Raw genomic sequence first — 13,649 nt, forward strand, 5'->3', positions numbered from 1 at the left:
TGACGTGTTTTAAAAGGACCAGTTTCTCAACATGATCTACGAAGCAGCACTTTTCATTACACTTTAAGTTTTTTATTAGTTTAACTACGAGAACAAACTTCCTCCTATGAGAAGAAAGTAGTCGGCTGCTGACACGTCTGATCTCAGATCAGTGAAACTTAGATCTTCATCTGAATTTACAGAGAAACAGTGAAGATATTTATATCCAGAACTAAATTCACCACTTGAAGCAGCAAAATGAATCCGGACAGAAAACGACTTACAGCATAAAACCATGTTTTCTTTAATTCGGCTTAAAGTAACTGAACATGTGTCGTTTAATATCAGCTTCCACCACAGACGAGTGAGTCACAGACGAGTGATTCCTGCTGCTCCTCTATATAATTTCTCCCATTTTCCCCTGAGTCAGTTTATCAGATTTATATCCGACTCCACTGACAGTTAACAAGATATAAAGTGGATGGTGGCTGATACGTGTCCAGAGAGAGGAATGAGTCCAGAGCTCTCAACAAGGCGACTGTGCTGCTGCTCGCTGAGAGTTTCTGAGTCGGAGTTTGGACGTGGGCTCCTGAGGACCAGCCTGTTGTCGTGTCGAGCAGAAACGTCCCAGCACTTAACGATAATGTCCACATGCCTCCTCCAGTCTTTCATTACCTTTGACCTCAGCTGTCAATCTTCTCAAAGAAGACATTTTCTCCACCCTACATTTCACATTCCTCCGTCCTTCTCCTCCTTTAGTCTCTACACAAAAGGTTTCAAGATATATTAAACCATATATAAAAAAATATCTGTATATTACATTAATGTTTGTTTCACAGCTCGCAGCGGTTGTCTGTGGTCTTGTATCGGTCCATGATGCCCAGCACGTCCTCCAGGATGGATGGACCCAGGTCCAGGTCCAGGTCCAGAGCCTCAGAGTGGGACACGTCCGGCGAGTCCGATGGAGCGGCCGGATGAGAGGCGGCGCACGGAGACTCGCTGCGTTCGCTCCTCAGATCCTCGTTGCTCAGGCCGGCGTCAGAGTCCAGACTGAGACCCCGGCGGACGTCCAGCGGCCCACAGGTCTCTGACATGGAGTCCTCAGAGGACACCTCAGAGAAGGAGCCGGAGGAGGGGAGGAGCCTGCGGATGGCGGGCGACAGCGAGATGTCTCGGCACGGCTCCGATGCCAAACGTCCCACCACGCCGTTCTCACAGAGCGACAGGGTCGGGTGCAGCTGGGCGTGGTCGTCTGTGTGGTCGAAGCCGTTGGTTGGTCGCTGGCTCGTCTCCGTCGGCTGCTGATGCTGCAGGAAGTGGTGCTGCTGGGGGGGCAGGGAGGGGTCGTCCAAGTGGAGGCGTGGCGGTTTGGGTGGCGCCTGTTCGTGGGAGATGAACACGGGCATGGAGATGGTGGTCTTCAGCAGGCCGGTGCAGGCGTGCTGGTAGTGGAACCCGTTGTAGGCGTAGTTGTGCGAGTCCTGTTTGGCGGCGAAGTCGTCGTCCAGGTGTCGCTCCACGCTGTGCGAGCGGGCGTGGCCGTTCTGCGTCCGGCTCAGAGACGGCAGCATGTCCATCTTCCCCTGGAGGAAACTCACGTCTCCAAACATGCCTCGACCTTCGGGTCCCACGTGAGCGCTGTGCCGCACGTCGCCCAGGGGGGGGCTGATCATGTCCCCGGACAGGACGTCACGCAGCTTCAGACGCTTCCCTTTCTTGGGAGTCGTAGTTTTTAGGTAAATCGGCGTCTTCGCCGGCATTTTGTCTCTGAACCCGTTTCTCCAGAGGAAAGTGTGAGAGCTTGTTGTTCGGCTCCTCGTGTTCGAGGGTCGGACGCTGGGCGGGTCGGGGGGGTCGGACGCTGGGCGGGTCGGGGGGGTTGGGTTCTCAGGGCGATTAGAACCAAAACACTGTCAACAGCTCCAAGATCTGCTGAGGGATCCGGTCTGTGGCTCCTCCCACTGAGGACACAAGTATTCAGGTCGGTCAGCGTAGCGAGAGCAACCCTCACGCTGTCATGTGACTCGGGGGGGAAGACGAAGGTCGTGACCTCAGATCAGCTCCCTCGGTCTCTTCCTCACACACAGAGAAGCCATGACACTGAGGCCTCCTCTCCTCCGGACATCACACCCTCCTCTTCGTCAGCCGGCCACTAAAGGGATGAAGAGTCGGGTCAGTCCTCCTCAGGAATGTGACTTCAACACACTGGAGATCTGTGAAGAGAAACCAGAGAGAACACCAGAGTCAGGAAGAGGCCGAGAGAGACGAAGAGAGGGAGGGAGGAGAAGGAGGGGGGGAGAGGGATGGGGTGAAGGGGAAGGGAGGAGGCGGGGGGGGCGGGGAGGAGGCAGGGGGGAGATTTACAGGCTTCTCTCACTGAGCTGCAGGACATATGATGGAAAACACTCCAGGAATCCTGAGTGTTGCTGGAGGGGTCCGCCCCCCCGACCTGTGGGGGGGGACGGGGGGGGTCCCACATTCCCACTGAGCCTCGGCGTCGTCAGCGGAGACACAAATTACTGCCGAGGAAATTGTTGGGTTTGAAAAGCCTTTTGGCCTCAGGACTGTTCTCACCCACAAAGTCTTCAAGTCTCCGTCCTGACACTAACACTGAGTGATGACTCACAGGTCATGTGACCCATCACCGGCCTGAACGTCCCGGTGGAATTTACCAGACGTCATCTGAGCTTCATGTCTGGAAGTGGGAGGAGCCATCTTTATTTACTGTCAGTCAAAACTAAAATCTGTGTAAAGATGTTTCTCTGATTGTTCACTGAAGATCGACAGGTTTATCAAACGTCTCCCGAGTTGAGTTTCTGTGGTTCTGAAGAAGTTCTGTGTCCAGTGTGAAGTCTCTTATCTCTCATGTCACGTTTACAGGTCAAATGTTTTATTTAGTTCAGTTTATCTGACGGTTTAAAAAAGATTTCACGGTTTCATTTTTTACTATTTAAACTATTTTGTCTGAAGAAATAATAATAAAATGAGCAGAAAGAGTTTCCAGACAAAATACTTGTGTCTCGGTCACAGAGGCGTCTGAACAGTGAACGTTCACACACAGTAACACACAGTCACACACACAGTCACACACACAGTCACACACAGTCACACAGACACACAGTAACACACAGTAACACACACAGTCACACACACAGTCACACACACAGTCACACACACAGTCACACACAGTCACACAGACACACAGTAACACACAGTCACACACACAGTCACACACACAGTAACACACCAACACTTTATTTATGTTTCTGAGGCTAAAGCACAAGATTTGTTGCTTCAGGTCAAATGAGAACAAAACCAGTTTGTGTTTTTCAAAGTGATCTCAGTCGTTCAGTTTAAAATGTGAGTTTGTTTCTCTCCCTGTTGTTCAGCTCCAGCTCTGAAGAACTCTAGAGAACTGAACTCCTCTGGGAGTCGGTTCTGGGACCAGACGTTTGTTTCAGCTCCTTCACAGAGAAACCACTCACTTCCTCTGAGCTGTGACCTCAGCAACACTTCATCTTCTCACACGGGATCGACCTGAAGGTTCTCCTGCTTCCACACGAGGATCTGAAGGAACGAGTTCCACACGAGGATCTGAAGGAACGAGTTCCACACGAGGATCTGAAGGAACGAGTTCCACACGAGGATCTGAAGGAACGAGTTCGGATCTGAAGGAACGAGTTCCACACGAGGATCTGAAGGAACGAGTTCCACACGAGGATCTGAAGGAACGAGTTCCACAGGAGGATCTGAAGGGACGAGTTCCACACGAGGATCTGAAGGAACGAGTTCCACACGAGGATCTGAAGGAACGAGTTCCACACGAGGATCTGATGGAACGAGTTCCACACGAGGATCTGATGGAACGAGTTCCACACGAGGATCTGAATGAACGTGTTCCACACGAGGATCTGAATGAACGAGTTCCACACGAGGATCTGAATGAACGTGTTCCACACGAGGATCTGAAGGAACGAGTTCCAAACGAGGATCTGAAGGAACTAGTTCCACACGAGGATCTGAAGGAACGAGTTCCACACGAGGATCTGATGGAACGAGTTCCACACGAGGATCCGAAGGAACGAATTCCACACGAGGATCTGAAGGAACGAGTTCCACACGAGGATCTGATGGAACGAGTTCCACACGAGGATCTGAAGGAACGAGTTCCACACGAGGATCTGATGGAACGAGTTCCACACGAGGATCCGAAGGAACGAATTCCACACGAGGATCCGAAGGGACGAGTTCCACACGAGGATCTGAATGAACAAGTTCCACGCGAGGATCTGAAGGAACGAGTTCAACACGAGGATCTGAAGGAACGCGTTCCACACGAGGATTTGAAGGAACGAGTTCCACACGAGGATCTGAAGGGACGAGTTCCACACGAGGATCTGAAGGGACGTGTTCCACACGAGGATCTGATGGAACGAGTTCCACACGAGGATCTGAAGGAACGAGTTCCACACGAGGATCTGAAGGAACGAGTTCCACACGAGGATCTGAATGAACGTGTTCCACACGAGGATCTGAATGAACGTGTTCCACACGAGGATCTGATGGAACGAGTTCCAAACGAGGATCTGATGGAACGAGTTCCACACGAGGATCCGAATGAACGAGTTCCACACGAGGATCCGAAGGAACGAGTTCCACACGAGGATCCGAAGGGACGAGTTCCACACGAGGATCTGAATGAACAAGTTCCACGCGAGGATCTGAAGGAACGAGTTCAACACGAGGATCTGAAGGAACGCGTTCCACACGAGGATTTGAAGGAACGAGTTCCACACGAGGATCTGAAGGGACGAGTTCCACACGAGGATCTGATGGAAGGAGTTCCACACGAGGATCTGAAGGAACGAGTTCCACACGAGGATCTGAATGAACGTGTTCCACACGAGGATCTGAATGAACGTGTTCCACACGAGGATCTGATGGAACGAGTTCCAAACGAGGATCTGATGGAACGAGTTCCACACGAGGATCCGAATGAACGAGTTCCACACGAGGATCCGAAGGAACGAGTTCCACACGAGGATCCGAAGGGACGAGTTCCACACGAGGATCTGAATGAACAAGTTCCACACGAGGATCTGAAGGAACGAGTTCAACACGAGGATCTGAAGGAACGTGTTCCACACGAGGATCTGAAGGAACGCGTTCCACACGAGGATCTGAAGGGACGAGTTCCACACGAGGATCTGAAGGAACGAGTTCCACACGAGGATCTGAAGGAACGAGTTCCACACGAGGATCCGAAGGGACGAGTTCCACACGAGGATCTGAAGGAACAAGTTCCACACGAGGATCTGAAGGAACGAGTTCAACACGAGGATCTGAAGGAACGAGTTCCACACGAGGATCTGAAGGGACGAGTTCCACACGAGGATCTGAAGGAACGAGTTCCACACGAGGATCTGAAGGGACGAGTTCCACACGAGGACCTGAAGGAACGAGTTCCCGAGTTCCACACGAGGATCTGAAGGAACGAGTTCCACACGAGGATCTGAAGGAACGAGTTCCACACGAGGATCTGAAGGAACGCGTTCCACACGAGGATCTGAATGAACGTGTTCCACACGAGGATCTGAAGGAACGAGTTCCACACGAGGATCTGAATGAACGTGTTCCACACGAGGATCTGAATGAACGTGTTCCACACGAGGATCTGAAGGAACGTGTTCCACACGAGGATCTGAAGGAACGCGTTCCACACGAGGATCTGAATGAACGTGTTCCACACGAGGATCTGAAGGAACGCGTTCCACACGAGGATCTGAAGGAACGAGTTCCACACGAGGATCTGAATGAACGTGTTCCACACGAGGATCTGAAGGAACGCGTTCCACACGAGGATCTGAAGGGACGAGTTCCACACGAGGATCTGAATGAACGAGTTCCACACGAGGATCCGAAGGAACGAGTTCCACACGAGGATCCGAAGGAACGAGTTCCACAGTGAACGATGTTCCTCTCGAACACTGAGATCATCTGCAGTGAATCAAGGTTCCAACAGACTGTGACAGATATCAGAGGAGCTCGTTCAGTAAACGTCTTTCAAAGAAAACTTTTTAAAATGGTAATTTCTTTGATTTCTTCTTTTACTTAAATGACATTTTAAAATGTTTTCACTTGTATCTATATTTATTGTTTATGAGTCACTCTGAGCTGCATTTCTTGTTTGAAAGCTGCTGCACAAATATAGTTTAACATTATTATAACGTCTTTATATTTTTGTATCAAGACAGATTAAGTGTGTTTGAGTCTAACTTACAAAGATAAAAACTAAATGTCCTGAATCATAAAGCTTCAGAAACCTCAGCAGTGAGAGGATCTGTTTTTCACCATCAATGTGCTGACGTTGTTGTATTATCATAATGTTCATAAATCATTTAAATCAAAATGGAAGGAAGTAAAGTAAAGTGTTGATCTGACTGGTGTTTATAGTGTTTGACTGAATGTTAAATACAGACACAGATTTCATTTCAGCTCTCGTCACATCTCAGGAACTTTTGATGCTTTTAAGACAAACTGACTTCACAGTTGGAGCAAAAGTCAAATAAGTTTCATTTTCCACTGAGTCGTCCCAGTTCAGGTCCCAGTAACTGTCCCAGAGGATTTCACTGGGGAGCGAGTGAAGCTGCAGGTCAGCTGCTCCGTGTTGATGTGTTGTAATCAGCTCAGAGGAGACACAGCTCTGGGATCAGATCGAGAACACGTCCTGGACCCAGAGCTTCTCCTGCTGCTCCTGTTTAATCTGATGATATCAGCACACGCAGCTCAGACTCCTGGACACTATCTCTAATAGTCTCTAGGGTCAGAAGCACGACGACGACTGTGGGGGACGAACGTTCGGTGGTTTGATCCCCAGCGTCTCAGTCCACAGGCCAAAGTGTCCCTGAGCAAGAGGAGGTTCAGATAAGGATCAGTGTGGATCACTGGGGGTTTTATTATGAGGTTGTCGTGTCAAACTGGTTCTAAAGAGCTGAACCTCAGTCTAGCTTTAAATCTCTCTCTCTCTCTCTCTGTCTCTCACCATCATCCAGAGACATCTATCGTCCCCACACGGGACAGAAAACAGATTCTCTCCATCCGACGGTAGAATCGTCTGGACCACAGGTTTATTAAAGACCAGATCTAAAACAGTTCAGTCTCATTTCAGCCACGAGACTCATAAAAATGAGACATTAACTCATTTAACTCTCACAAAGAAAAACAATACAAACTCTATTTCTGAGCAAAGAAATGGAACAAGTGAATCGAGCAGTTCACAAACCATCAGGTCTAACGAAGGGAGGAGCGTCACTGCTGAAACCATTACAACCCACAGAGAAGCAAACACACCATGAGATGAGACAGAATGTGGCCACAACAACACAAACACACACAAGCAGACACACACAGTGCTACAGAACCAGTCTGAACTGGTTCAGACGGGCGGAGACAGTCAAGTTTCAACAGTGATTATTTCTCATCGATGAGTTATTGACTCAGAGGATTTAAAAGGTGGGGAGTTCTTTCTTTAAAGGAATAGTTCGTCCAAATAAGGAAAAGTGAGTCATAAATCTGAGTCTCTGTCGACCCCCCCACCCCCCCCACCCCCGATCTTCTTCCCCCTGAGGCTTTAAGTCTCTGAATCACAGGTTACATCTCACTTATCTACAAGGGAAAGAAATCCTTGAATAGATTTTACTCTTCTATTACTCCTGAAAAACCGACTGTGTCGTCTAATAGCTTCTAGAAAACTGTCCAGTATCTGCTTCTCACAGATGTTCTATCATTTGTCTTATTGTGCTGCATTGTTTTATTAGAGTAAATTTTATATCTGGTTTTAATCCTCAGCATTAGGACAAAGTCACCTTGAGCTCTGAGGAGTAGCGCTGGAGATTCCTTTCTGATATCAGACAAATCACTGAATGAAAACAAAGAGTATTAAAACTATATGATGACTTAAGATAGAGAATTTTCAAAGACAGGACTTGAATAATATTCTGGTTTACAGATGATCAAAGGTTGTCCATAAGTCAAGTTGTTTTTAATTAGAAGAGAGAATTTCATTTAAAAACATACGCACTATGAGGCCACAGTTACAACATTAACCAAACTCTCCTGTTTTCACTCTTATGAGCATCAGAGCAACATTAAATATCTTTACATTATCAGAGAAGTGTAATTTGTTTGGACTCGTGCTAGAGAGACACAAATCTCAGTGGTGACATAAATAAACTTCCCTTACGGACCCACTCACATTCAGGTCTGTGTAATAGTTTATATGAGCTGGATCACAAATAATAGAACTACACAAACAGTTTATAAAAGATTTTGAATCACTGTGAATTTTACATTTCTATCTCAATTAAACAATAAGAGATAAGCTAGATTTCTAGAACCCAACAACCAACCAACATTAACCTCTTGGAGACACAACTACCTTTACGCTCAACACATCCTCACTTTTACCCAGAACCTCATGCTAACCTTAAAATGTGTCCTCATTTTTAACACACACACAATGTATTCATATACACCGTCCTATTGGCTTTATATTGGAAGCTTGCAGACATTACAATTTCTCGATCTGTTCTGTTTGTCAGTCACACACAAAATGAATCTGTCCTTCAATCACTAAAGCTCCCCCCATAACATTAAAGTATCATTAACCTAAACACAATCGACCTTTGACCCCAAGTCTCCAACAGAAGAGGAGAAGAACAAACAGAAACATGTCACTTCCCAAACACGACAACGTCAAATCCCACTTGAGGTAACGAAGGAGGAAACAGCTTCTCTGGTCTGTGCATCACCTTCCTGGAAACTGGGATCTGGGTGATGATGCAATCAGCCACAGTCTGAGGGAACATCTGGTTCTGCTCTCAGGCTCCGTCCAGTGCAGAGGACAGAGGAGCAGCCCCCCCCCCACCACCAGCAGCGACTGTCCTCTCCTGCAGGAGCAGCGAGCCGGAGGGAGAAGCCTGAACGCACCGGGCTGCTTTCCCTCCATAGTTATCATCAGCCTCACGTCATGTGTGAGTACGCACAGCAGGCGAGCGTGGACCAACAAGTTGTGTGTCTGTCTGCTAATCCGCTTGTTTTGACCCTGAATGTAAAGCTGCTTGTGTTTGTCCTGTAGATGATTTGACTGATTATCTCACTGTGAGGATTCCTAACACAACACATCTACACTTCTGTGTCTGCTGAGGTTCACGAGGAGCGTGGAGGGTTCTCAGCTCGTTTCTGTCCAACGTGAGCTCAGTATTAACACAATAAACCAGAACAGACATTAACAAGCTGTGGTGCATCTCTAACAAGGTGTGGACAGAAAAGAACGTGATCGACTATAAAACACAAACTGACTCTGAGCACAACTGATGCAGAAGGAGCAGGAGACAGAGAGTTGAAGAGTTGAAGAGTGAATCAAAGTACAGAGGTTAACTCCCTCTCTCTCTCCCTGTGTGTGTTGTGTAACAGCAGCTCTGAGATCAGCTCGGTCCTCTTGGAGACTGAGGAGCAAACCAAACCTTTCTTTCCTGGACTGATCCACAATATCATCATAATAAACCACAGGGGAAACTGCAGCACATTGCATTTCAGTCCAGATAAATGAGCTCTGCTGATGCAGCCTCCCAACCCTCTGAGTTCTATGGAGGCTTTTCCAAAACACAGTTGCATCAACAGTAAGTGAGCAGCTCTGAGTGCGAGCTGGTGTGTGGAGGTCACAGCTCCCCACTGAGAGCTGTGACCTCCTGCCACAGACAGCAGCTTAGTCCAGGAGCAGAGCAGGTCACACTCACTCCTGCAGCTCAGACTCACTGGAGCTGTTCTCACAACATGTCCACATATTAGAACAGTTTTCTCCCAGGGGAACAACTGAGACACAAATCAGACCATCACACTCTGGACTGGATCCCAGTAGAAACTAAACTGAAGTGTTCTCACAGAGGAGCAGGAATCACTTGTGTTACAGACAAGTCAATTTGACTGGGACAAAATAAAACCCATCATGTTACTTGAAGCTGTAGAAATGTTCTGTCTGAGTGAGAATAAAATGTGTTTATATTTAAATGTGTTAATATTTAAATGTGTTTCTTTCCTCTGCACCACACGTTGAAACCAGAGGGAATCAGTCCTGTGTCACAGCGGATCCTCACGTTCTCCAACACACTAGTGACTTTCTCACATAATAGAAAACTATAGATCTATTCAACAGGTAGAAAGAGAACAACAAACAGCACCACGACTAAAAAGAGCCAACACCTTTAAATCTGAGATATTTACCTGAAGTCCTGGTGAACAGAGACTCGCTCCTCCGCCTCCGAGCAGGTAAACCTCTTAGTGTCTGATTAGCACTGACGGAGAAAGTAAGAGCCAACAGCCTCCAGCTCAGGGGACGAGTCAGGTCTGAGAGTCAGGTCTGCACTGCTGAGAACGATGCGGATCCGGGGAGGAGTTTCAAAATAAGATGTTCAGCTCTGAACACGTGCTGTGACCATGTACGAGTCTGGGAGGCGGGGTTAGAGTAAGTCAATCTATTCAAGCAAGAATTATGAAATAATAAGAAATAAAGAAACGATAAACAACATCATAAAAACATGTTAGGTAACTATTGTAATATTATATATATAAAGTAATTATGAGTAAGCCTATCTCAGCCTGGGAGGCAGCGTCCATCTGTAGAGTGATCTCATCTTTTCATACAGAAAAATTATAAAATAATGAATTAAAATAATCAAAACTTTGTTTCCCCTGTTTCCTGCCATATGGAACAGTCTTTGAGTAAAATATGTCTTATATATTAACAGATAAAGACCTGTACGTGTATGGGTTTTAGATTTAAGGTAAATACACTGTTTTGTTTGGTATCAGCCCTTTTCTTTTCAAAATTCTATTTTAAAGAGTGAAAAGGCTAAGAAGTTTCATTTTCTACCAACAATGAAAAAGGATACAATATTATTTCAAGTTTGTCATTATTTTTTTCAGATACAAAGAAGTCGGGATTTATTTTGAAAGGAATAAATATAGGCTTCCTGTCCCACTCTTTCCACACAGCAGAGCCCTGGATGTTAATCAAATATAACTGGTCTTATTGGTTGTTTCTTGTTTTTAAGTCAGTGTTTCAGAAGACTGAACAAACCATTAAGATATGCTCTGATAAAGAGAAAGGCCATTATTGAAAAATTCACCATTAAAGACAAATGAATTGACGATGATCATGGAGAACATCTGTCCGTCTGATCAACAGGTGTGAAGCTATAAAAGGTCAAAGGGTGAGAAATAGTAACGGACGCCAGGACGTCTCAAAGGTTAACATGTGGATCAGCTTCTATCCACTTGTAGAACATAACCAGATTTATTATTGAATTGTTAAAAGTATGATGTGCTGCTCTAACCCTGCAGGTGAAACCAGTCATGATTCCTGACCACCTGTCCACTTGATCCAGGCAATCAGAGAGCTGTCTTAGTGTTGATCTGCTGCTGCGCCAGACGCTGAGGAGGTGATGAAGAGCCTGGGATTTGATTATCAGCAGATAGAAACCACTGGGTTCACTGGTTCACACACCAGTGACAGATTTATAAACAGGAGCAGGCACAGATCTGACAATAAAAAACCTATTTAATGCATTCAGCGATATTTAAAACATCCATGGGAAAATAACTAACATGAATGGAGAGGTGTATGTAGTGAAGGATCTGCCTGCAGCTTCTGGTGCAGGATCTGGGACCTTGTTTTCTCCACAGAGTTATAAAGTCTCTACACTCTGAGGAATAATTAGACATTTAAATGGGCTCTCGGATTTTTACTGCTGGCTCAGTCGAGACCTGCTGGAGCGTAAAGTTTGGATTCTGGTTGCCCCGGCAGGATTGGCTCTGTGCATAATTGCAGAGAGTTAATGAGGATTTAACAAATGGAGAATGCAGACGTTGGCTGTTCGCGGGTCAGACTGCAGACACATCTTGTTTACAGCTCCTGCAGGATGCCTGCAAGGCAAATTAAACCCATTCCCTCTCTGCTCGTCCACTGGTGTGTGCTTTGTGCTGGTCTGCAAAGAAAGACACATGGGCGTCTTTTCCGCTGAAGCAGCATCACTCAATAAAACTGCACACAAGCAGAAAGACCTCCAAACAACATTAATGTTACTGTGAGGGTTTCGGGTTTGAGGGGGAAAGATATTTCTGTCACAACTTCACAGAGAAGAGGAAAAGTCAGAGCAGTTGAAAGTTCTCCAGACTTTCCTGTGTTTGTCTCTTTTTTCTCTGAACTCCAAGTGCTGCTGGAATCCTGACCTCTCGTCGGGTCCCTGGTGCAGAGGAAGGATTCCAGGAGAGTCACACACGCTGCAGAGAGAACAAACACACTCTGCAGAGAGAACACACTCCGTATCTGTTCACTCACTGAATCGCTCTCACTCTCCGACTGTTTGAAGACGACTGGAATGTGTAAACTAGATAAGCAGAGAATTACACCAAGTGAAAGATGTGTTACATCACAGACACACACTAACACACACACACACTCAGATATGACATCACCTAAGTGAATCAAGATGTAATCAGGGCAGTATGGGCTGGGTCCACATGAGGATCCATGAGTCCACAATAATATCTCTCTCTAACACACACACACACACACACACACACACACACACACACACACACACACACACACACACACACACACACACACACACACACACACACACACACACACACACACACACACACTCTGGTTGGAGGCCACATGGCAGGGCTCCGTGCGGCCCCCCAGGTGTCGCCCCCATGCTAAGACCCCCAGAGAGTTTGGTGTTTCTCCAGCTCTCAGACACAGACTGGGGGGGGGTTGAGGTCTGTCAAAGCTATAAAAGCAGAGAGAGTGAAAAGAAGAGAACGACGTGCGAAGGTGGGAAGAATAACTAGATAAAAATATCTCTATTCACGTTGTTTAGTGAAGGAAAAAGGAAGAGAAATACAGGAAGAAGGAAAACGATTATTCTTTGTGAATATGTCACAATGCTGATGCTGAGAACTGACGCTGGCAAACAGAGCGACAGCCGGAGCCAAACCTTCCTCTCTCAGTGTCAGGTGGTTATGAAACACGCTCGCTCTGCCAGGTGGAATGAATCCATCCCATGACACTTGCAGTCTCATAGATTTCACAATAAAAGAGTCAAGATCAGGAAAGATCTCAGTGGTTGAGTCACTTCCCTGAAAGTTGAGTCACCTGCTGATGAAAACTTGGTTTCAAACTTAATGACTCTACTGAATTTTCCCTTTGCTGCAATTTTACATAGTAAATGAAAAATTGTTGTTTTAACAAATCCTCTTCTGTGGTTTGACCTGAACGGTCCTGACCCACACGGCCCAACATGGAGCCCACAGTGGTTCCTGGTGAGCACGAGGTTATATTTCTACCTCCGAGCAACCAGAGTCAGGATCAGTACACAACTGAGACACTGTGTGACCTCATCGCCAGGAATTCTGGGAATCTGTCAGTAAGTGACCCTCCATGTGTTTCCATTTAGAGCTGCAGAGCCTCGGGGGCGATCGACTGAAGGAAACGAGAGACGAAAAAGACCAAAGAGAAAGAGAAGGAAGGAGGATGAGGAGAAAACGAGAACAAATCCAGAAAAGGGAAAAAGAGGAAAAATACTTTTAACAAGCCTGTTGGT

At 46.6% G+C, this 13,649-nt stretch overlaps 1 protein-coding gene across 1 annotated transcript in view; it reads right to left on the reverse strand.

The window, feature by feature from the left end:
* The window catches only part of zgc:154093 (uncharacterized protein LOC777623 homolog), a 1,935-nt gene extending 111 nt beyond the window's left edge, over window positions 1-1,824 (reverse strand). The window contains exon 1 of the mRNA XM_061073186.1: window positions 1-1,824. This exon is cut by the window's left edge and continues 111 nt beyond it. Coding sequence (XP_060929169.1) covers window positions 813-1,739 — 927 coding nt within the window. The 5' untranslated portion in view covers window positions 1,740-1,824 and the 3' untranslated portion in view covers window positions 1-812.
* Window positions 1,825-13,649: the final 11,825 nt, after the last annotated feature.

Source organism: Limanda limanda, chromosome 6 (assembly GCF_963576545.1).
Source record: "Limanda limanda chromosome 6, fLimLim1.1, whole genome shotgun sequence".
In the NCBI taxonomy this organism is placed as follows: domain Eukaryota; kingdom Metazoa; phylum Chordata; class Actinopteri; order Pleuronectiformes; family Pleuronectidae; genus Limanda; species Limanda limanda.